This window comes from Oncorhynchus masou, chromosome 16, assembly GCF_036934945.1.
Source record: "Oncorhynchus masou masou isolate Uvic2021 chromosome 16, UVic_Omas_1.1, whole genome shotgun sequence".
NCBI lineage: Eukaryota > Metazoa > Chordata > Actinopteri > Salmoniformes > Salmonidae > Oncorhynchus > Oncorhynchus masou.
In genome coordinates this window covers 32446158-32469570 of record NC_088227.1, presented here as the reverse complement: position 1 = coordinate 32469570, position 23413 = coordinate 32446158, and the positions used below count along the sequence as shown (strand labels likewise).

Here is a 23413-nt window from a genome sequence, read left to right as displayed (position 1 = left end):
TTAATTGATTCAGCCAACTAAAACATCTAAATTTCACTTTTATATTCCAGAAAATCAATCGCTATTTCTGGCTGCTTATCAAAGTTCTGGCTAACTCGTTGAACATGCTTTATAGTATACCCTCTGGGGTATTTCTGATCTTGAGCCAAATGAGGTAAAGATGGATGCTTACAGCTAAATAAAGAAGCAACACAAATTACCAAATAAACTGGACACAGAATGCAAACAAAATGCCACTGAACAGATTGATTTAACATCCCAGATTACAACATGGAATAGAACTGAATGTGTGCCTTAACAACACACTAGTCACTGGACTGGCTTTGTTCCTGGGTGGTCCGAATCTCTGACACAAAGATGACTTCATCATCGGAATTCTCCTCCACTCTCAGGGAGAGATGAGTCACCTGTGACATCACAACTTCTGTATGGGAGAAAGGTGAGGGCAGAGAGATGTGATGAGAAAATCAGAAATACAAATATCCTGGTTACGAATGGTTTATCATATCAATGAGCTCTAGGCCACCTATTCTTTTCACCAATGACCTGCCACTGGCAATAAACAAAGTGTGTGTTGACACAGTTGACAGTGCATGTCAGAGCAAAATCCAAGCCATGAGGTCAAAGGAATTGTCCATAGAGCTCCAAGACAGGATTGTGTTGAGGTAAAGATCTGGGGAAGGGTACCAAAACAATTATGTAACATTGAAAGTCCCCAAGAACACAGTGGCCTCAATTTTTAAACAGGAAGTTTGAAACCCCCAAGACTCTTAGAGCTGGCCGCCCGACCAAACTGAGCAATCAGAGGAGAAGGGCCTTGGTCAGGGAGGTGATCATGAAGCCGATGGTCACTCTGACAGAGCTCCATATTTCCTCTGTGGAGATGGGAGAACCTCCAGAAGGACAACCATCTCTGCAGCACTCCACCAATCAGGCCTTTATGGTAGTGGCCAAACAAAAGCCAATACTTAGTAAAAAGGCACGACAGCCCACTTGGAGTTTGCCAAAAGGCACCGAAAGGACTCAGCAACCACAGCTAATGAAGTCACTGAAACCCTTAAGAGTTGCATTCTGTTTTGAAATGTGTAGCCAGTAATAAACTGGTCCTGAACATCTCTTCAACTAAGAGCATTGTACTTGGTACAAATAATTTCTTAATTTCTAGACCTCAGCTGAATCTGGGAATGAATGGTTTGGCAGTTGAACAAGTTGAAGAGACTAAATTACTTGGCGTTACCTTAGACTGTAAACAGTCATGGTCAAAAGAGATTCAATGGCTGTAAAGATGGGGAGAGGTCTGTCTGTAATCAATAAAGAGATGCTCTGCTTGCTCTCCACAAAGCAAGTCCTGCAGGCTCTAGTTTTGTCTCATCTTGATTATCGTAGTGTCATGTGGTCGAGTGCTGCAATGAAAGACCTAAAGCTGCAGCTGGCCCAGAACAGAGCATGTCTTGCTCGTCATTGTATTCGGAGGGCTAATATCAATACTATGTATGCCAGTCTCTCTTGGCTAAGAGTTGAGGAAAGACTGACTGCATCACTTATCTTTATAAGAAACAATGTTTTGAAAATTCCAAATTGTCAGCATAGTCAACTTAAACACAGTTCTGACACACACACACACTTACCCCACCAGGAGTCTTTTCACAGACCCCAAATCCAGAACAAATTCAATAAAGTGTACAGTATTATATAAAGTCATTATTCCATGGAACTCCCATCTCATATTGCTCAAATGAACAGCAAACCTAGTTTCAAAAAACAACAGATAAAGCAACCCCTCTCCCCCATTTGACCCAGACTAGTTTGTGTGTACGTATTGACATGTAGGCTATGTGAGCCATTTTTAAATTGATGTAGTGCTGTCCTTGTCTATTAATGTTCTGTATTATGTCATGTTTCATGTTTTGTGTGGACCTCAGGAAGAGTAGCTGCTGCTTCTGTAACAGCTAATGGGGCTCCTAATAAAATACCAAATGAGTGTCAGAAATGAATTTTAAAAAAGTTATCCCTTCATCATTGGCCTGTTATCAGACAGTATTATTGACCAACTAGTAACTATGGATCACGGCGATATGAACACATACCTGCAGAGTCTTCGCCAGGAAAAGACATCTCTTGCTCAAGCTGCACATCATTCTTAAATTGAACAGAAAATCATTAGTGTCATTCAAAGTTCAGACAATGAGTGTGGTTACATGCACAAAATAATGTGATTATGGATAGTCAGATTATTATAATAGTTTAATTAAAATGTTAGCATGCTTTCAAGAAGAACGATGTCCCTAATAATCCTGTTTACATGGAATCGGGCTACCTGATGTCACTGATAAATTAAAAAATAAATTATCAGAATCACTCCTCAAAACAAATGTACCACAGTGAACATGTTATTTTTGGGAAGCATATTTGACTCCGAGTTTAGACAGTTTGTATGTGAAAACTTAAGACGCATACATTGTTGCGCTAAAGTGGGAGGCTCACTTGGCTGATGCTAACACATGCGCAGATCAAATACACAGCTGGAACACCGATTAAAGTTTTAACAATTCTAAATATTGCTCAGAAAACTAGGTGTTTTAATCAACGTATGCCAACTTCGATTTTGACCTTACGAGAAGCAGTATAAGGTGTTTACATGACTATTTCATAATTTGACTACTGCCATAATCAGTTTAATATTGAAATATTAGTGTGCATGTTAACCTACTCACTGTGAAGAAGCACCCCTCTCCCCAGTGTTACTCAACAGTTCTGTTACCTTGTCCTGTGTAGCTGCACTGGATACTACTTCCACATCGGTCACCTCTTCAATCTCAGCAAACTGTTCTGCACAATCTAAAGACATTTACACTGACATTTCACGTCAACAAGTCACTAAACACAAACAGTCATCCCACAATTGAGAAAATGTCTGAGTTAGTGTTGGAAGTCTGTGGTGTGAAGAGAAATCTTATACCTGAACAGACTTCATGACAGAGCAGATCATCCTAAAATGGCACAGAATAATATTAGTGAAAGTTTGTTGCAGAAAATGTTAAGATTCCCCTCTACAACTCAAATAACTTGTATACACACACACAAAAAGAAGAAACGTCCTCTCACTGTCAACAGCGGTTATTTTCAGCAAACTTACATGTGTAAATATTTGTATGAACATAAGATTAAACTGAGACAAACTGAACAAGTTCCACAGACATGTGACTAACAAAAATAGAATAATGTGTCCCCTGAACAGGGGGGGGGGGATCAAATATCAAAAGTAACAGTCAGTAACTGGTGTGGCCACCAGCTGCATTAAGTACTGCAATGCATCTCCTCTTCATGGACTACGCCAGATTTGCCAGTTCTTGCTGTGAGATGTTACCCCACTCTTCCACCAAGGCACCTGCAAGTTCCCAGACATTTCTGGGGGGAATGGCCCTAGCCCTCATCCTCCAATCCAACAGGTTCCAGTCGTGCTCAATGGGATTGAGATCCGGGCTCGTCGCTGGCCATGGCAGAACACTGACATTCCTGTCTTGCAGGAAATCACGCACAGAATGAGCAGTGTGGCTGTGGCATTGTCATTCTGGAGGGTCATGTCAGGATGAGCCTGCAGGAAGGGTACCACATGAGGGAGGAAGATGTCTTCCCTGTAACGCACAGCGTTGAGATTGCCTGCAATGACAACAAGCTCAGTCCGATGATGCTGTGTCACACCGCCCCAGACCATGACAGACCCTCCACCTCCAAATCGATCCCGCTCCAGAGTACAGGCCTCGGTGTAAAGCTTATTCCTTCGACAAAAAACGCAAAGCCGACCATCACCCCTGGTGAGACAAAATCGCGACTCGTCAGTGAAGAGCACTTTTTGCCAGTCCTGTCTGGTCCAGTGACGGTCGGATTGTACCCATAGGCGACATTGTTGCCAGTGATATCTGGTGAGGACCTGCCTTACAACAGGCCTACAAGCCCTCAGTCCAGCCTCTCTCAGACAGTCTGAGCACTGATGGAGGGATTGTGCGTTCCTGGTGTAACTCGGGCAGTTGTTGTTGCCATCCTGTACCTGTCCCGCAGGTGTGATGTTCAGATGTCCAACCGGCCTCACAACCACAGACCAAGTATGTCCCGTTCCTGTGCAGGTGTTTTTTTAAATTATTATTATTGAATATCCGAAACATACAATATACTTGCAGTGAAGCCGTTCAACAACGACATCATACTATATCATCCAACAGACTCCCATTCAGAGCGACACACAGAAGGTGTCCAGTGTCAATGCCCTGCGCTCAAGGGCACGTTGACAGATCTCCCACCAGGCTAAAAAACATGAACCCGAAACCTCTAAGATTCTCTCCCCCGCCCCCAGTTCCCCAAAATCTGTCCCGCAACCAATTCGAGACCCCTCCCACAGCCTCCCCCCCAGAAGAAAAATAAAAACAATTCCACTCCCCACCCCAAGAACCCCCAAATGCACCAACCAAGGAAATGCAAAAAAAGGAGAAGAAATCAGCAAATGCAACAAAAAAAAACATGTACAGTGAGGAGAACAAGTATTTGATACACTGCCGATTTTGCAGGTTTTCCTACTTACAAAGCATGTAGAGGTTTGTAATTTTTTATCATAGGTACACTTCAACTGTGAGATGGAATCTAAAACAAAAATCCAGAAAATCACATATGGTTTTGAAGTAATTAATTTGGCCTATGACAGACAAAATGAGAAAGAAAAAAATCCAGATGAATTTATTTGCAAATTATGGTGAAAAATAAGTATTTGGTTAATAACAAAAGTTTCTCAAAACTTTGTTATATATACCCTTCGTTGGCAATGACAGAGGTCAAACGTTTTCTGTAAGTCTTCACAAGGTTTTCACACACTGTTGCTGGTATTTTGGCCCATTCCTCCATGCAGATCTCCTCTAGAGCAGTGATGTTTTGGGGCTGTTGCTGGGCAACACGGACTTTCAACTCCCTCCAAAGATTTTCTATGGGGTTGCGATCTGGAGACTGGCTAGGCCACTCCAGGACCTTGAAATGCTTCTTACGAAGCCACTCCTTCATTGCCCGGGCGGTGTGTTTGGGGTCATTGTCATGCTGAAAGACCCAGCCACGTTTCATCTTCAATGCCCTTGCTGATGGAAGGAGGTTTTCACTCAAAATCTCACAATACATGGCCCATTCATTCTTTCCTTTACACGGATCAGTCGTCCTGGTCCCTTTGCAGAAAAACAGCCCCAAAGCATTATGTTTCCACCCGCATGCTTCACAGTAGGTATGGTGTTCTTTGGATGCAACTCAGCATTCTTTGTCCTCCAAACACGACGAGTTGAGTTTTTACCAAAAAGTTATATTTTGGTTTCATCTGACCATATGACATTCTCCCAATCTTCTTCTGGATCATCCAAATGCTTTCTAGCAAACTTCAACAGGACATGTACTGGCTTAAGCAGGGGGACACGTCTGGCACTGCAGGATTTGAGTCCCTGGCGGTGTAGTGTGTTACTGATGGTAGGCTTTGTTACTTTGGTCCCAGCTCTCTGCAGGTCATTCACTCGGTCCCCCCGTGTGGTTCTGGGATTTTTGCTCACCGTTCTTGTGATCATTTTGACCCCACGGGGTGAGATCTTGTGTGGAGCCCCAGATCGAGGGAGATTATCAGTGGTCTTGTATGTCTTCCATTTCCTAATAATTGCTCCCACAATTGATTTCTTCAAACCAAGCTGCTTACCTATTGCAGATTCAGTCTTCCCAGCCTGGTGCAGGTCTACAATTTTGTTTCTGGTGTCCTATGACAGCTCTTTGGTCTTGGCCATAGTGGAGTTTGGAGTGTGACTGTTTGAGGTTGTGGACAGGTGTCTTTTAAACTGATAACGAGTTCAAACAGGAGCCATTAATACAGGTAACAAGTGGAGGACAGAGGAGCCTCTTAAAGAAGAAGTTACAGGTCTGTGAGAGCCAGAAATCTTGCTTGTTTGTAGGCGACCAAATACTTATTTTCCACCATAATTTGCAAATAAATTCATTAAAAAATCCTACAATGTGATTTTCTGGATTTTTTTCCTCATTTTGTCTGTCATAGTTGAAGTGTACCTATGATGAAAATTACAGGCCTCATATTTTTAAGTGGGAGAACTTGCACAATTGGTGGCTGACTAAATACTTTTGCCCCACTGTAACTTTACCATTCCAATTAACAATATTTTTAAGAACAAAATACCCTTTTCAAACATCTTTCCCATAAATACAGGTATTTTATCAACCAGCACATTTGAGTAGAGCCATAATATTGTTCTTTTTTCAGGGGGATGAAATTGAAATTGTAGCCAGCTCTGCAATGCTCGTTTGAAAAAGAGAAACTTTGAAAAAAGTATCATTTTCAATTAATCGAAAATCAGACATGGCAATCTGCAAAGGCAAAAAGGCAATTTTTTAAAACAATGTAAGAGCTTTTCTTAGTAATCTACTTGAGAACCATTTAGGGTTCAAATAAAACTTTTTAATAAGTGAAGCTATTAGAGAGGTTTAGTGCTTTTATATTTAATAATCTTAACCCAACCAATTCATATTCATTATATAGATAGGCACGTTTAATTTTGTCTGGTTTAGCAACCCAGAAAGCAAAAAAAAAACGTTTTGCTCATATGATTTGAAAAACAAAATCAGGAGTAGGAAGCGGCATAAGTGGGTAAACTGAGATATGACTAAGGAGTTAATCAAGGCAATTTTTCCATAAATACACTGTTATTTACCTCTCCATGGTTGCAGGATCTTGTATTTTTTACAAGTTTTCTATTGAAATTCATTGTGGAGAGCTTATTTATATATTTTCTGATATGAATACCAAGTATGTCTACTTCACCATCAGCCCATTTCATTACTGCAGGGTAATGTAAAAGTTGTATTTTTTAAAAGATCCAATACGTAATATTGTACACTTATCATAATTAGGTTTTTGTCCAGAGTGTACAGAAAAGTTATCTAGATCGTCAATGAGACATTGCAGGGATCGAGATTGTGGACTTAATATAAAACTTCATCAGCATACATGGACACCTTTGTTTTTAAGCCTTGGATTTCTAATCATCTAATGTTGTTATTGGATCTGATTTTAATAGCTAGCATTGTGATGGCCATAACGAACAGATATGGTGACAGCGGACACCCTTATTTAACTCTTGACAATTCAAAACTCTGAGAATTAGCAGCCATTTACTACTTTACACCTATTTTTACCCATTTTATAAGAGAATTACCGAAATTGAAAAATATCCAGGCATTTATAAATAAAATCCAGTCTTACTTTATCAAATGCCTTTTAAAAATATGATTTAACCTGTAGTGACTCCCAGCCCGTGAACGGGTCCGTTATCATCATCTGACACTAATTAGAATAACGCAACGGACATAAATCTTCCTATAAAATATTCCTATTCATGAAAATCACAAATGAAATATATTGAGACACAGCTTAGCCTTTTGTTAATCACACTGTCATCTCAGATTTTCAAAATATGCTTTACAGCCAACGCTAGACAAGCATTTGTGTAAGTTTATCATAGCCTAGCATAGCATTATGCCCTGCTAGCAGCAGGCAACATTTTCACGAAAATAAGAAAAGCAATCAAATTAAATAATTTACCTTTGAAGAACTTCAGATGTTTTCACTCAGGAGACTCCCAGTTAGATAGCAAATGTTCCTTTTTTTCCAAAAATATTATTTTTGTAGGCGAAATAGCTCCGTTTGTTCTTCACATTTGGCTGAGAAATCGACTGGAAAATGCGGTCACTACAACGCCAAACTTTTTTTTACAAATTAGCTCCATAATTACATTTTTTACATAATAGCGACAGAAACATGGCAAACGTTGTTTCAGAATCAATCCTCAAGGTGTTTTTCAGATATCTATTCGATAATATATCCACCGGGACAATTGGTTTCTCATTAAAGCGATTGGAATAATGGCTACCGCTGTACTTTACGCAAGATTTTCTGCGGGAGCCATCATGTGACCCCTTGCTCAATGTGGTCCCTTACGGCTATTCTTCAACATAAATGCGTAAAAAGACATCACAATGCTGTAGACACCTTGGGGAATATGTAGAAAGTGTAAGCTCATTCGTAGCCCATGCACAGCCATATAAGGAGTCATTGGCATGCAGCGCTCAAAATATGGGGCACTTCCTGATTGGATTTTTATCTGGGTTTCGCCTGCAACATCAGTTCTGTTGCACTCACAGACAATATCTTTGCAGTTTTGGAAACGTTAGAGTGTTTTCTATCCAAAGCTGTCAATTATATGCATAGTCGAGCATCTTGTTGTGACAAAATATCCCGTTTAAAACGGGAACTTTATCCAAAAATGAAACACCGCCCCCAGAGTTCCAAGAGGTTAAATACCAGGACTGGCTTCGTAGATGATTCATGATGTTCTATTATTTCTAGTTGTTGTCGTATATTATCTCCAATTTATCGTCCACACAAAAAAACCTGTCTGATCAGGATGACAATACCTGGTAAAACCCATTTAATTCTGAGTGCTATGCATTTCGCTAGTATTTTTGCATCACAACATTGAAGTGTAAGGGGCCTCCTGTCTTCAGTAACAATTCAGTAACAATTATTTTTGTTAGAGTTCCTGTATTGGAGAATATTTTGTGCATTTTTCTTGATATTCCACCCAGTTGCTTTATTTTTGTAAGAGATTACATTAGAATTTTCCTAAGTTCCTCAAGCTATTTTTCATATTTTTAGTATTGTTTTTATTGCCATCTACCTGTAATATAAGTTCATGATTTCCCTTGTTAGTCTAGTCTCTTTAGCCCAAAACAGCTTATAAAATTTGATTACTGATGAATATTGAATGACCTCTGAAGGAACATTTAAAAAGGTATCCTCCCAAACAATAAGATTTGCTGAACCTATATTATACTGTAAAAATAATATTATAAATTAGTTTGTCTTAGTTAAAAATTTACCTCTTTTGGGCTAGGGGGAGTATTTTGATGTCTGGATGAAAAGCATACCCAAAGTAAACTGCCTGTTACTCAGGCCCAGAAGCTAGGATATGCATATAATTGGTAGATTTGGAAGGAAAACTCTAAAGTTTCTAAAACTGTTAAAATAATGTCTGAGTATAACAGAACTGATATGGCAGGCAGAAAACCGAGCACAAACCATCCAGAAAAGAAAGAAAATTCAGGCCACCACTGATTTCAATGGCTGTCATGTTAAATATGAATGGAAAACCTCCCAGATTGCACTTCCACTAGATGTCAACAGTCTTTAGAAAGAGTTGCAGGCTTGTTTTTGGAAAAATGAGCTAGAATGTAGTTTTTCTAAGTGTACCCCATTTTGGCTGTAGTGTTTTCATATGCGTGGATGAGAGTGCGTTTTGTTGTTTATCTTCAGTAATAATAATAACAATTCTCCATCTTAAATTTATTTACATATTAGGGTACCTGAGGTTTGATTATAAACATTGTTTGACTTGTTTGGAGAAGTTTACTGGTAACGTTTGGGATTCATTTTGTATGCATTTTGAAGGAGGGAAACCGGTGGATTATTGAATGTAGTGCACCAGCTAAATTGAGTTTTTGGGGATATAAAGAAGGACTTTATCGATCAAAAGGACCATTTGTGATGTAGCTAGGACCTTTTGGAGTGCCGACAGAAGATCTTCAAAGGCATTTATTTTATTGCTATTTCTGACTTTTGTGGCGTATCTGCCTGGTTGAAAAATGTTTTTTTATGCTTTTGTGTGCTGGGCGCTGCCCTCAGATAGTCGCATGGTGTGCTTTCCCGTAAAGCCTTTTTGAAATCTGACACAGCGGCTGGATTAACAAGAATGATGTATGACACTTGTATTTTCATGAATGTTAAATATGACTATTTTTGTAATTTGAATTTCGGGCTCTGCAATTACACCAGATGTTGGCCAGGTGAGACACTACCGTCCCACCTGCCCGTAAGAAGTTAAAAATAAGTTGTCCTCCAGTAAACTTTGATTACATTTCCAATATCCCTGTCCACATGGAAAATCTATAAGAGTTATGTGAATGCCAATTAGATGATGATACGATCGCATTCTGTCTCCTATGAAAACTTTTTAAAGCTTTGATGCAAGAGAGAAAGAGACAAGAAAGTAGTCAAGATGATTAAGTCTCCATGTATATCTCACTAGGTCGTTTTATTTAGGTCTCCAAATATCCACTATTTCTAATGTGTCCATAATATTTGTGATTTCCTTAAGGGCACGGTGATGATTGTTTGTAGAGCGATTACCTTTACGGACCATTGAGGTACTTAACACTGTTATAGTCTCCTATCATAATGATTTGATAATTTTTTGCCTGTAAATTCAGTAGATTGGTATAAATGTTTTCAAAGTATGGATCATCCTGATTTGGACCATATACATTGAGCCAAATCTCTTTTTAGTCCAGTTTCATATTCAAAAGGATCCAACTTCCTTGAAAATCATTCCTGACTATTTGCACAATCAGATTGAAATTTTTGTTAATTAATAATCACACCTTTTGAGTTCCTTTGTCCATGACAAAAATTTCACCACCCCATTCCTTTTCCCACACAACTTCATCTAAGGATGTAGAGTGAGTTTCCTGTAAACAGTACATGTTATATTCCTTTTATCCACGTAAAGACTTATTTTTTTATAATCTGCTAAACCATTGTAATTATATCAGTCTATACCCGTTTCACCCCTTACCTTAACTACTCAGTCTAAATTGACCATAATTAGTGCTTGTAAAAAGTTACTGCCATCAGAGGTATTATAGTGGTCAAAATTAGAGCTTTCAAATGTCTGATATTTAGAATTCAAGTAAAAGGTTCTAGCAATATTTGTTTTATTACCTTGCCTGTTTGCCTGTGAGCCAACGCCACAGATCTTAGAAAATTGAGACAAGATGTGTGTAGTAAATCTGAGTAGGTTGATGTTTATGATATTGGATGTGATTTAGTGAGTGTGTACGATGCCTGTATAAGAGTAAGACTTTAATATGTAATGTCCAAATAAATAACTTTGCCAATTTGCATGGTTGAGTGTCTATGTGTGTAACATGTAGTCCGTATAGCCTTAATATTCATGACGACAATTGTAATCCATATCATATCACTGACATAGTTGCATCATAATTACATTTAACATCATCGAAAAACAAATCCCAGCATTTCCATAGCAATTGACAGTTCACATGATCATGAGAGACCTTGCATTACTCTAGAGACTGCTTCACTGCAGTACAAATGTATTCCGTACAATATGTTATATCCTCAATGCCCCTATTCTGATACCTTCCCCTTGATTGTTTTAAATATATATAAACTTTTAGACAAATACATTTTTTTAAATAGACAAACAAAACACATTACATTAGAAGTTCGACAATAGAGAGGGAGATTAGAAAAAAGAGAGAGAAGAGGGCGAGATCAGGTGTGTGTGTGCGCGAGATCAGGTGTGTGTGTGTGTATATATGTGTATGTAAAGCGAGCATGTAATTGAGTACGTGTGTTTTCATATCCACTTCAGTGTTCAGATTTTTACAGTTCCCATACTTTCTTTTCTCATAACCTGAAGTCCCTGTAGAATTTTGTACAGCAATGGTGTTATGCAGCTGTCGCGGAATAGCTGTCCACCTATAAAGAGTTTGTCCACAATGAGAAAGGCAGGCTTACCCTTCTCCCTTTGTTTTGGATACAGTCTCTTACGACATTTGTTTATCTCCCTTGGAAATTGGTCATTGAGACCAAATTTGGTCCCTTTAAGCTCTCTTCCTCTACTTTTGATCAGCTCCTTTTGTTCGTTGTGTTCAAATTTTTCGATGATCGGTCAGGGACCCTTGGTCTTGCTGCTCCAAGCTCCAAGTCTGTGTACTCGGTGGAAAGCCACTTTGTTTGCAGTCTCTATAGGAAGTTTCAAGGAAGATTGCATGAATTCTCTGATCGTGCCCTCTGGATTATTGGAATCCCAGAAGAAATCCCATTATAGGAATCACAGAAAAAAAATGATTTTCACGTATTCTACGACTTTGTATGTCTAGTAGCGACTCCATCACCCCAATTCCCTTGAGTAAACAATCCATGTTGGAATCGTGGATTTTTACCTTGGCTTTCAGTGCATTGTTCTCTCATTGGAGCATGAGAATTTCACTCTTGCTAAACTTCCAAACTCCCCCTCAGCCCTGCTACTTCCTCACAAAACATTTCCAGTGCTGCATGGATTCCAGCCAGAGCACTAGCCTCTACATCAACGGTAAGTTAATCGTCCGTGTCTGTAGATAAATACATTTTTATTTTTCATGTTAAAGTTCTTTTGTGAGGTAGTTGAATCTTTCCATGATGGAGTATGTTGTTCCTCCATAGCGTACAACTGTTGGTACTCGTTGATTTCCCTCAGGCTCTCCTTGGAATAAAGGTAGGCTCTACACTGCAACCCGTTGTTTTACGAAAAGATAACAATGAGTCTTTCTCACGACGACGACAAGTGTCTGTAGTACAGCGAGCCAGTACTCGTGGAATCCATGCAAAAAAAATGGAGCACAAATTACAGTCCCAACTGTGAAGGCTAACCACGTCGTAGAATCCTTAGCAACAAAACTTTAGTTCTGATTAAAATGTATTTAATAAAAAAACGAGTGTAAACAGTACAATGTTCTGTTGCGTGCTCTGATGATGCATCTTATCCTATGCAGGTGTTGTTACACATGGTCTGCCACTGCGAGGACAATCAGCTGTCCATCCCCTCTCCCTGTAGCGCTGTCTTAGGTGTCTCACAGCACGGACATTGCAATTTATTGCCCTGGCCACATCTGCAGTCCTCATGCCTCCTTGCAGCATGCCAAAGGCACGTTCACACAGATGAGCAGGGACCCTGGGCATCTTCCTTTTGGTGTTTTTCAGAGTCAGTAGAAAGGTCTGTTTAGTGTCCTAAGTGTTCATAACTGTGACCTTAATTGCCTACCGTCTGTAAGCTGTTAGTGTCTTAACGACCATTCCACAGGTGCATGTTCATTAATTGTTTATGGGGAAACAGTGTTTAAACCCTTTACAATGAAGATCTGTGAAGTTAATTGGATTTTACAAATTATCTTTGAAAGACAGGGTCCTAAAAAAGAAACGTCCCTTTTAAATATACACTGCTCAAAAAAAATAAAGGGAACACTAACACAACACAATTTAACTCTAAGTCAATCACACTTCTGTGAAATCAAACTGTCCACTTAGGAAGCAACACTGATTGACAAATGTCATGCTGTTGTGCAAATGGAATAGACAACCGGTGGAAATTATAGGCAATTAGCAAGACACCCCCAATAAAGGAGTGGTTCTGCAGGTGGTGACCACAGACCACTTCTCAGTTCCTATGCTTCCTGGCTGATGTTTTGGTCACTTTTGAATGCTGGCGGTGCTTTCACTCTAGTGGTAGCATGAGACGGAGTCTACAACCCACACAAGTGGCTCAGGTAGTGTAGCTCATCCAGCATGGCACATCAATGCGAGCAGTGGCAAGAAGGTTTGCTGTGTCTGTCAGCGTAGTGTCCAGAGCATGGAGGCGCTACCAGGAGACAGGCCAGTACATCAGGAGACGTGGAGGAGGCCGTAGGAGGGCAACAACCCAGCAGCAGGACCGCTACCTCCGCCTTTGTGCAAGGAGGAGCAGGAGGAGCACTGCCAGAGCCCTGCAAAATAACCTCCAGCAGGCCACAAATGTGCTTGTGTCTGCTCAAACTGTCAGAAACAGACTCCATGAGGGTGGTATGAGGGCCCGACGTCCACAGGTGGGGGTTGTGCTTACTACAGCCCAACACCGTGCAGGACATTTGGCATTTGCCAGAGAACACCAAGATTGGCGAATTCAACGCTGGCGCCCTGTGCTCTTCACAGATGAAAGCAGGTTCACACTGAGCACGTGACAGACATGACAGTCTGGAGACGCCGTGGAGAACGTTCGGCTGCCTGCAACATCCTCCAGCATGACCGGTTTGGCGGTGGGTCAGTCATGTTGTGGGGTGGCATTTCTTTGGGGGGGCCGCACAGCCCTCCATGTGCTCGCCAGAGGTAGCCTGACTGGTACCGAGATGCCTGACTGGTACCGAGATGAGATCCTCAGACCCCTTGTGAGACCATATGCTGGTGCGGTTGGCCCTGGGTTCCTCCTAATGCAAGACAATGCTCGACCTCATATGGCTGGAGTGTCAGCAGTTCCTGCAAGAGGAAGGCATTGATGCTATGGACTGGCCCGCCTGTTCCCCAGACCTGAATCCAATTGAGCACATCTGGGACATCATGTCTCGCTCCATCCACCAACGCCACGTTGCACCACAGACTGTCCAGGAGTTGGCGGATGCTTTAGTCCAGGTCTGGGAGGAGATCCCTCAGGAGACCATCCGCCACCTCATCAGGAGCATGCCCAGGCGTTGTAGGGAGGTCATACAGGCACGTGGAGGCCACACACACTACTGAGCCTCATTTTGACTTGTTTTAAGGACATTACATCAAAGTTGGATCAGCCTGTAGTGTGGTTTTCCACTTTAATTTTGAGTGTGACTCCAAATCCAGATCTCCATGGGTTGATAAATTTGATTTCCATTGATAATTTGTGTGATTTTGTTGTCAGCACATTCAACTATGTAAAGAAAAAAGTATTTAATAAGAATATTTCATTCATTCAGATCTAGGATGTGTTATTTTAGTGTTCCCTTTATTTTTTTGAGCAGTGTATATTTAAAAAATTGTACTGCAATGAGGGCACTAGCACACAAACATTTCACTGGACCATTTATACCTTCTGTAGAGTATGTACGTCACGAACAGAATTCGATTTGAAGAGTTCTGTTACCTTGTCCTGTGCGGGAGCACTGGATGTAACCTCCACAACATTTGCCTCTTGAGCATCAGTTCTCTGTTCTGTGGACACTACAAAAGGCATTTACATTGGCATCAATAACTACACAGAAATACTACAGCCTGAATCCACAAAATGTCATCACAAACCTAAACAGTCTTCATCAGGACTAGACTTTGATTCCCCTAGAAGGTCGTCCTAAAAATGAACAGAACATCATAAGCGTCCCAATCAAAGTGGATACAAAAAAACAATGCAACAATTCCTCTCTACCACTACAAATATTCTTACCCTTTCCTGCGGGGTAGCACTTGATATACCATCTGCAAAGGTTGCTTTCTTAATCTCAGCACCATCATCTGTGGATATAACTGTAAAGGATACTTAGGTTAACCATTTAAAATCAACAAACAATAAGAGTGCATTTGTCCATGTATGGATTTGTCTGACACCAATCAAATCAGATGTGATCACATACCTAAACCGTCTCCAATGGGACATGAAGTCACTTCTCTAACACATGAGTCTTCCTCAAGCACGTCGTCATCCTAAAAATGTAACCGAATATTAAGAGTATTCATAGTTCCGTTTTACGACGACAATGTGAATGTCACTTATTACAACCAACTTCTTACCTTATTAGCCTGTGTGGGAACACTGGATACAACTTCTACATCAGTTGCTGGTTCAATATCAAGTAGCTGTTCTGAAATCACATCTGCAAAGGCATTGATCATGTTCAGAAACAGTACGTTTTTGGTTGTTTGCATTTAGCTAAACCTGTCAAATGATCAAAGTTGTCAAAATGGGCTCTAGCAATGTTCCACTTTCATGTGTCTTCAGTACACCGGCATAAATTAAGACTGAGAATCAACATCAAACAATCTTTTCTGATGTGTCATGTACTGCATTAGATTAAACCTATGATCTACAGATCTATTATGAAATACCACTCACCACTAGATTCATCTAATGGTGCACAAACATCAGCTAGAGTAGAGTCATCCTGGACCTGCGATAGAGCATGCTGGAGTTTAATTGTGAGTAACAGGAAATCATTCTCATGTGGAGGAAAAATGGGAAAAGCAATGTATTAACATCTTGTTACAAAACACGCCCTGGTTTTGCACACTACAACAACGGTTTTGCACGGATCTACAATCTCAGTGTCGAGATACACCAGAAAGCCCTATAAAATAAATTTTACAATAGCTCCATTTTAAAAAACAGAGAAAATGCATAGAATCGATACAAAAAGTTTACAATTACACCTACCTCTGAGGCAGCCTTGCTCAGATCATCTCCTGCAACGGTGTTGTCACTGTCATCTGTGTCTTCATGATCTGTATGTTAGCAAACCTGGGATAAGACTCCAAAATAGTGCAAGAAACTTTCACATCACTGTGTTCTATATGAAGATTAATCCTTTGAGTCATATCAAAACACTGCGTCTTTAAGAGATCTGAGACATGCTTACCACGTTCTGACCCAGCATTCGACGACGCTGTATCGAAGTCATCGCTCTGGTCAAATTCAAAGGGTAAACATATGATACTCAAATTAACAAACATCATAATGAAGTAAATTATAAAAGGCCATTATCTCTATAGGAAATCTTTGTCATGTGAAGATGGAGGGAGAAACATGCCTTGTTACAAACCTCTTCTGTTTCTGAAGACAACGGCTCAAATATATTGTGTGGGTCTACTATCATTTCAGTGTCGTGATCCAGCAGCAGAACCTAGCGTTTAAAAAATATATATTTTCCAGATAACAGCTCAGGGTTATATTTCAGATACAAATATATGCAGTGATACGTCTCACACATCAGTTGGTCGTTTCTAAACACAGGGTGTGGGGGAGCTTGCTTACCTTTATGGAATCCTCAAAGATCTTCAAAATCTTTGCTTTACACCAACTCTTCTTAGCAGAGGACCAAACGACACAGGATGATGACCCAACTGGAACAGTCGGCTCAACTCTCTGAAGTTTACCAAACTCTAAAACAGACACAAAAAAACTAAACCTTTTAATATTAAACTAACACACCCAGTGTAATACGTACGTACCATAAAGTACAAAAAATGTATGTACTCTACTGCACGTCGCTCTGGTTAAGAGTATCTGCCAAATGACAAATTGAAAATGTTATAAGTACTCAAATAGAAAAGAATGCAATCTGAGTACTAAGTTCAAATATGAAATAATGTGTAGAACTCACCAGACTCAGCTACAACAGCAGAGATGTTGACATCCTCATCTCTGATTCCAGATTCCTCTTTTTTGGTCTCCAACTCCAAGGTCTCCAGTTCCTCATCTTTGGTCTCTGACTCCTCTGTGACAGCATGTTCTGACTTTGCACTCTCGACGACAGGCTCAGCACACAGTTTGAAAACTTCCTCATAGATGTCGTCTTGACCTTGGTAGATGATTGAAAGAGAAGTCTGGTCAAAGTGTTCGTCGAAGTACAGACGTGACTCTGAGTCATCCAGACTGAAGGCTTTTTCCAGTACTGATACACTCCCACTTTCGTCTTTGTCTACTTCCAATGTGTCCTTTTTAGTCCTTGAAACCAAGATGTCTTTGTTCCCTTGGGAGGTGGCCGCTTGAGCCTCACATGAGACTCCACTCTCTGAGACACATTTGAGTCCTGCGTCAGTTTGTTCCTCACAGATGATGATGATGGGAATGGACTTAGTCTCTATCCCTTCGTTGGGTGTCTTTGCACTCAGACCCTGTATGGCGGTCATGGATTCTTGGATCTCATTTGTGTAAGACTGTTTTTCTTCCTCTTTGTCATCGTCAATTGACTTGGTGTTACCAAGGTGATCAAAACAGTCTGCATCTACTTGGAAACTTATCAGATCCACATTCTCTGCATGACCTTCATCTGTTGCTTGGGTGAGTACTGAGTTGTCCTGTTGCTCATCAGAAATGTCTGTGCATTTGTCCTCATCCACTAACTCATCAGTTTCACTATGGGCCAAAGCATAGTCTGTGTCATGCTCTCTGGCTTTTTTATATGGCTCTTCGGGACTCGAGTTGGGCACTGCTGCCACTTCCTCAACCAACTTAAATTCACCTACCAATGAAGGCGTGTCACCTGACATTGCAACTCCTGTAGGATCGGACTTGTCTTTGTCTTCAAACGTTTCTTTGTCAACAGAGCTCTTCCAGTACAGCTTCATAGTGTCATTTATCATTTCTTCCTCGCATTTCACCTTGAGGAAACATGTGATCCCACCCCGCTTTTGACTGGATACTCTCATAACTGTCAGGTGTAGAAGCTTGTTTTTTATGAGTTCTGATAACTGGTCAGCAGCAGTGTCATGCCAGGATCCTTGTGAATAATCAAACCCTTCAAGCTGACACTGAAACGCCTGTGGGGGAGTGTCAATGAGCACAGTTGGCATTGGCCTCACAGCTTTCAGATTGACTGTAGACTCATTTCCATAGTCCACAAAGAGAATGGATAGGGCATCTCCATCTTTCCTTAGGACTTCTGCACGGTACCACTGTTCATCGTCCACAAATAGAGCAATGCAAGGGCTTCCAGTGCACAGGGTTTCAGTGTCAATTAACGTTGATGCCACAGCATTCCCAGCGTCTGCAACAACTTCAGTGATCTTATCAAGTTTGTCTGATTCAGCAGATTGACACCAAAAGGACTGAGGTCCATTTATAGTAGAGGCATAGACTTCTACGGTCTGTCCCTCTGAAATGTCAGGCTTACTATAACGAGCAGTCTTAACGTCGACCAAAGTGCTCATCTCTGGTGGCACACTTCTAGCAGAAGGGCTTTGTTGGGGCTCTTCTGCCTCTTGGTTGGAGCCTTCTGATGTCTCATGTATCACATCAGACGAGGCTGTTGCGCTGCTTGGAGATATGTTGCATGTGATTGCTTTGCTGCCGTGCACTAGGCCAACCTCCCAAAAAGATCCAGACTGTTTCATGAACATGCACCCTAACCGTTTGTTACCGTTTAAACCAACTTTCTCTTTGAAGTTGGACACAACTTCCGGATTCAGTTCTGCTTGGTTTCCGACAGTCACTCCACTTAGGAAGCAGTGAATACTGAACCTGGGAATTTCAAGGAAGTGTTTGTCAAGTTGACATATCTTGGAGACTGAAACTGTTGCTGTATTTCCAAAGTCTATGAACTCAACAAGAGCTGTTTCGTTTCCCAGTATTTGACTTACAACTGCACGGTACCATGACGAATCATCTGGAAACTCTGCATTGACCAAGTCTCCTTGACTCAAGTCCTTAGTGTGAATGGTTGCAGCAGTTGACTGTTCAACATTGAGTTTCTCCACAATGGAATAAATGTCGTCTTCCTCCTTGATCAACTGTACAAAGAAACTCTGTGGACTATTACAATGTGAGACAAAGACATCGGCTACCATGCCTGGATTTATGGATTTTGAGGGCAGGTCTGAGAGTTTTGGAAGATCTTTCACCTTTGCTTTGGGAACTTCAATCTCCTTTTGTGGTTCACTGAGGGATGGCTTTGGTGCTTGTGGGCCTTTAGTTTCCACCTGAGGAATTGGTTTTGCTGGTTGTTTCCTAACCTCTGAACAAACTCGCTCATTAGGTCTCCTCAAAGGTACCCGTTTTTGATATGTTGTGTAGGGTGCTCGAGGGAGTTTCTCAAACTTTTGGGTGTCCTCGTCTGCCTTTTGTAACACCTCTTTAGTTGTAAACAGAGGTTTGGCCTCAAGAGCTGATGTGTGGCTGCTGGTTCCATCATGTGGTCTCCTGCTTCGGTGTACTACTTGCTCCTCTCTGTGCATCTCAAGGTTGAACTTCTCCTTTATTTTTGCATTCACTTGCATTTTCCTGTCATAGAGCTCCACCAGTAACTTGCCCCCAGGGTCTTTTGCCACCACAAGAGCCCTGAAGTTCCGGTCAGTCATACTGGTCTCAAACCAGCCGTTCACCTCACTTGTAACCTCTCCGGGGATATCAGAAAGCCCACACTGGACAGCTTGTACAGGCACAGACATGATCTCACTGGCCTCAATGGGAATGGGAAGCAGATCTGATTTTATTACTTCCAATGTGTCACCATAATCCACAAAGTGCACCAGGATTGTTGGATTTCTAGACTTGATCTGCCCTCTGTACCACTCTCCGTCCGTGTATTTCGCAAAGCACACAGTTCCAAAAGTTTGGGGACAGTTGGTTATCTCCAACTGGCGACAAAGCGTGTTGATGGTCTCTGCAAGTCCTTTAACTGTATCTGCATTCCTTTTCAGCTGGCAGTAGAAGTGATTGACATTTTTCACACTTGTCACACTGACCTCTTCTTCACTCCCCGTTTTGATGTTGTGAGTGGAGTAGTAGTAGGTGTCCAACCGGAAAGGGGAGGAAGGGACTTTTTTGGCAGGTGCACGGTTTGCCAGTCCTTTCTGAACCATCAAGTTGCAGACACTCTGAAAGGGTGTTTCCAGATCCACCACATTGAATACCACTTTCTGGGCATTGTACATGACAGCATATATGGTGCACTTCAAGACCCTGTGGTCGGATGCTGCGGTTTCCACAAAGTCGTGGAACTGTCTAATGGCATCTTCAGGCCATTCAGTGGTGTGAGAAGTAGGGAGGATAAGGTTGTACAAGCTGCAACGAAAGGCTTGACCTTTAAGTTGCATGAAGCTGGGATCTATGCGGCGCAAGTCTTGCAGGGAGACGGTCTTTGTCTGACCATAGTCTATGAACAGCACATCAACGTGCAGTGTTGCATGCTTCTGAATGACCAGGGCTCTGTACCACATTCCGTTGTCTGGGTGGCGGGCAACACAGGCAGGTTCCACAGGTTGCCCAAACTCCGTGTCAGCATAGTGCTGCTGTATGTCTTGCATGAGCCATTTTAGATGATTAGAATTTTGTGCTAGTTGGCACCAAAAGTCATTTGGACTCTCAATGTAAGACACATTGGCTTCAACTGAACTTCCTATTGGAAACAGGTATTCCTTGAAGGCAGTTCTGGACTCTTTGACAGTGGAATCGCTGGTGGACAATCCTTGAGGGCCAACACTTGCCTTGAACACATCATAAGGAATGGCACGTGGGTTCTGTGTTGTGGGGGCGATGATAGGCCTTGAAGAGGCCTTGTGAGGGGTCTTACTTGTGTCGCCCTTCTCTGCATAGCCAGCACTGCAAAGCAGCCTACTGACATCTCGCTCTCCATGTGCAGAGGAGTCCATCAGTTGAACAATGTAAGCACCATGAGACTTTGCAGTTACGTGTACATCCAGGATCTTGTCTGCGATTGATTTTGTGAAGAAGTCTGTAGCATTTCGGCTCCATTTCTCCTCTTTTGGTCTAATACCGGCCAGCCTACACTTCAGTGCAAGTGCTGGCAACTCTTTAAACTTGTCAGGAAGGACTCCTAGATTGAACCAGTCAATCATCTCTGTGTTTCCATAGTCAAAAAAGAAGACCCTGGCCTTGTTCCCAGTGACTTCAGACACAGTCGCCCTGTAAAAAGAGTTATCTTGTGATCTGGCAGCACAATAAAGGCCAACTTTTGGACATTCGACAACTCCTGCACTGACTGGGTTGCTGTACAAATCAGCAAGATCATTCATCATTTGATTAAATGCATCTGCATACATCTGTGTATGAATCCAGAATTCTGAAGGGTTCTCCACATGTTGTACAACTGCCACATGTGAAGAATTCAGAGGGAGATCTTCGGCAGGATATTTAGCCTTAATTTCCATGGGATCACCAGAGTTTGGTGGTGCAGTTTCCTGAAATTTGATTCCATCTGGATGTGGAGGACTTGCACAGTTGTTGCGAACAGCATAATCTCCATGCACCTTCTCAGAGTCCAGCAAACATCTCTCCTTTGTGCCAAACAGTTTGTTGATGTTTGTGTTTTCATTCCCATAGAGTGTTACGTAGTGGACTCCCTCTGACAGACTCTGGTACTCGAACTTGGCGATCACAGTCCTGTTCAGAAGTAGGGATTTCAGATATTCAATCTGGGCAGCCGTCCATCCAACGCCTTTGTCGATGACGCCGTGGAGGGAGCAGACGTATGTGACAACAGGCATTCTGAAGAACTCTGTGGCCAGTGGTCTGATGTTCTCCCCTTGGACAAACTGTTTCTTCCCATAGTCGACATGGAGCACTTCAACCACATTATTGGCTGGAAAGACATGTTGTAACATAGACCGATACCATCTTCCGTCACTTGCTCTTGAGGCACATGGGGAACCCAACGTTTCGGGTCTGGTGATGCCCGTTTCCACTCGGCCTTCATAGTGTTGTGTAATCTGCTCCGTTAGTTTCTTCAACTCTTGAGAAAACACCTTCAACTGACAGAAGACGCGCAGTGGGTTGGTTACCTCCGTGACAATGACCGTCTCTACGGTTTCCGTTTGCAGCTCTGGATACATGTAGTGCTGCTGCTTCTCAATTTGCTCACAGGTCTCTAGTGGGTCATTTCTCACGGAGGACTTCTGTGGATATTCTGTAGAGTTTGAAGCCCCACTCTGCAATGACTTTGAAACGTAGAGCCTGAACTTATCGGTGCTCAGCTTCTTAGCAAACCCCATTTCGTGCATCTGTCTAGATACGCAGGGCACATCCAGGAGGAAGGTTCTATGGGGCACCAAGATGTCTTGGACACATGCATCAACAGTCTTTCCGCAGAGGGATTTCAGAAAATCTAAGGCCACTGGAGACCACCTGTTCTCAGGTGACACGGGCAACACATTGGAGAGAACACAGAATTCTACCTCAGGGGGTAGGTGGAAAAACTCTTTCTGACCCCAAGCCAACATGCTAGTGGTGACACCAAGCATTCGCCCTTCGTCAATTAGGAACACATTGTAACTTGAGCCATTTCTTGAGACTATGCGTACCCTATACCAAGTTTCATAAATCTGAACCAGACACACATCTCCAGGATTTCCCTCCAACTCACGAAAGGTTTCTCTGGGAAACTGAATGTCTTTTCGCAGGCGTTGATAGGCAATTTTTCGCTCTTGATCAAAATTGCCCCATAGCTCCACAATATCACATTGGGGATTGCAGTTCACCCTTGTTATGAGAACTGAAACGTTTGAACCTGGTGTTGGGAGCCCAGGGATGGAACACATTTTGACGTTGTCAAAGTATTCCGTCTTCCATCAACTATCAATGTCCATCCAACAAATCCTAAATGTCAAGGTCCATTGAGTCTAAGAAAAGAAGTCAGTAGATTAAATTCTGTATTTTGGACAGTGCCATTGAGAAACTTTGATAATAAAATAAAAAAATACTCAGCAAATAAGTTGTTGGGCACATTGAAGGAGAAATTAGCTTTTTTTAATATATATTTTTAAACCTTTTACCAAATCGAAACATTATGTAAATGGTAGGAAGGATCCAGACACTTTTTTTTGCGATTTAACTTGTTTTTGAGAAAGTTACCCCAACCCGGCGAGTCACTTCGTCATCCTTGTTGTATTGCTCCGAAAAAAACATGAACAAATGCAGATTGAGTCGCATAAAATCGAATAAAACCTTGCGGATAAAGTTCGGAATGACAAATTCATATGTCTAAAGAC

The 23413-nt window shown here is 41.6% G+C and overlaps 1 protein-coding gene across 1 annotated transcript; it reads right to left on the bottom strand.

Moving 5' to 3' along the window:
* Positions 1–21: 21 nt before the first annotated feature.
* On the bottom strand, positions 22–22963 carry tdrd6 (tudor domain containing 6). The gene is made up of 9 exons (XM_064990492.1): positions 17076–22963; positions 16722–16875; positions 16510–16590; positions 16252–16372; positions 15141–15220; positions 14999–15047; positions 14844–14920; positions 2088–2139; positions 22–424 (listed from the first exon to the last, which is right to left on the bottom strand). The coding sequence occupies exons 1-9, from the start codon at positions 22961–22963 to the stop codon at positions 306–308; spliced, it is 6621 nt and encodes a 2206-aa protein (XP_064846564.1). The 3' UTR covers positions 22–305.
* Positions 22964–23413: the final 450 nt, after the last annotated feature.

Bases quoted from the DNA above. Each gene is read 5' to 3' on its own strand.
- tdrd6 (XM_064990492.1), bottom strand. From the start codon at position 22,963: ATGTGTTCCATCCCTGGGCTCCCAACACCAGGTTCAAACGTTTCAGTT. The intron at 16,373-16,509 runs GTTTGTAACAAG...GAATTTGACCAG, and splicing joins TGTCTTCAGAAACAGAAGAG to AGCGATGACTTCGATACAGC. The intron at 425-2,087 runs GTATGTGTTCAT...TCTCCCATACAG, and splicing joins TCCTGGCGAAGACTCTGCAG to AAGTTGTGATGTCACAGGTG.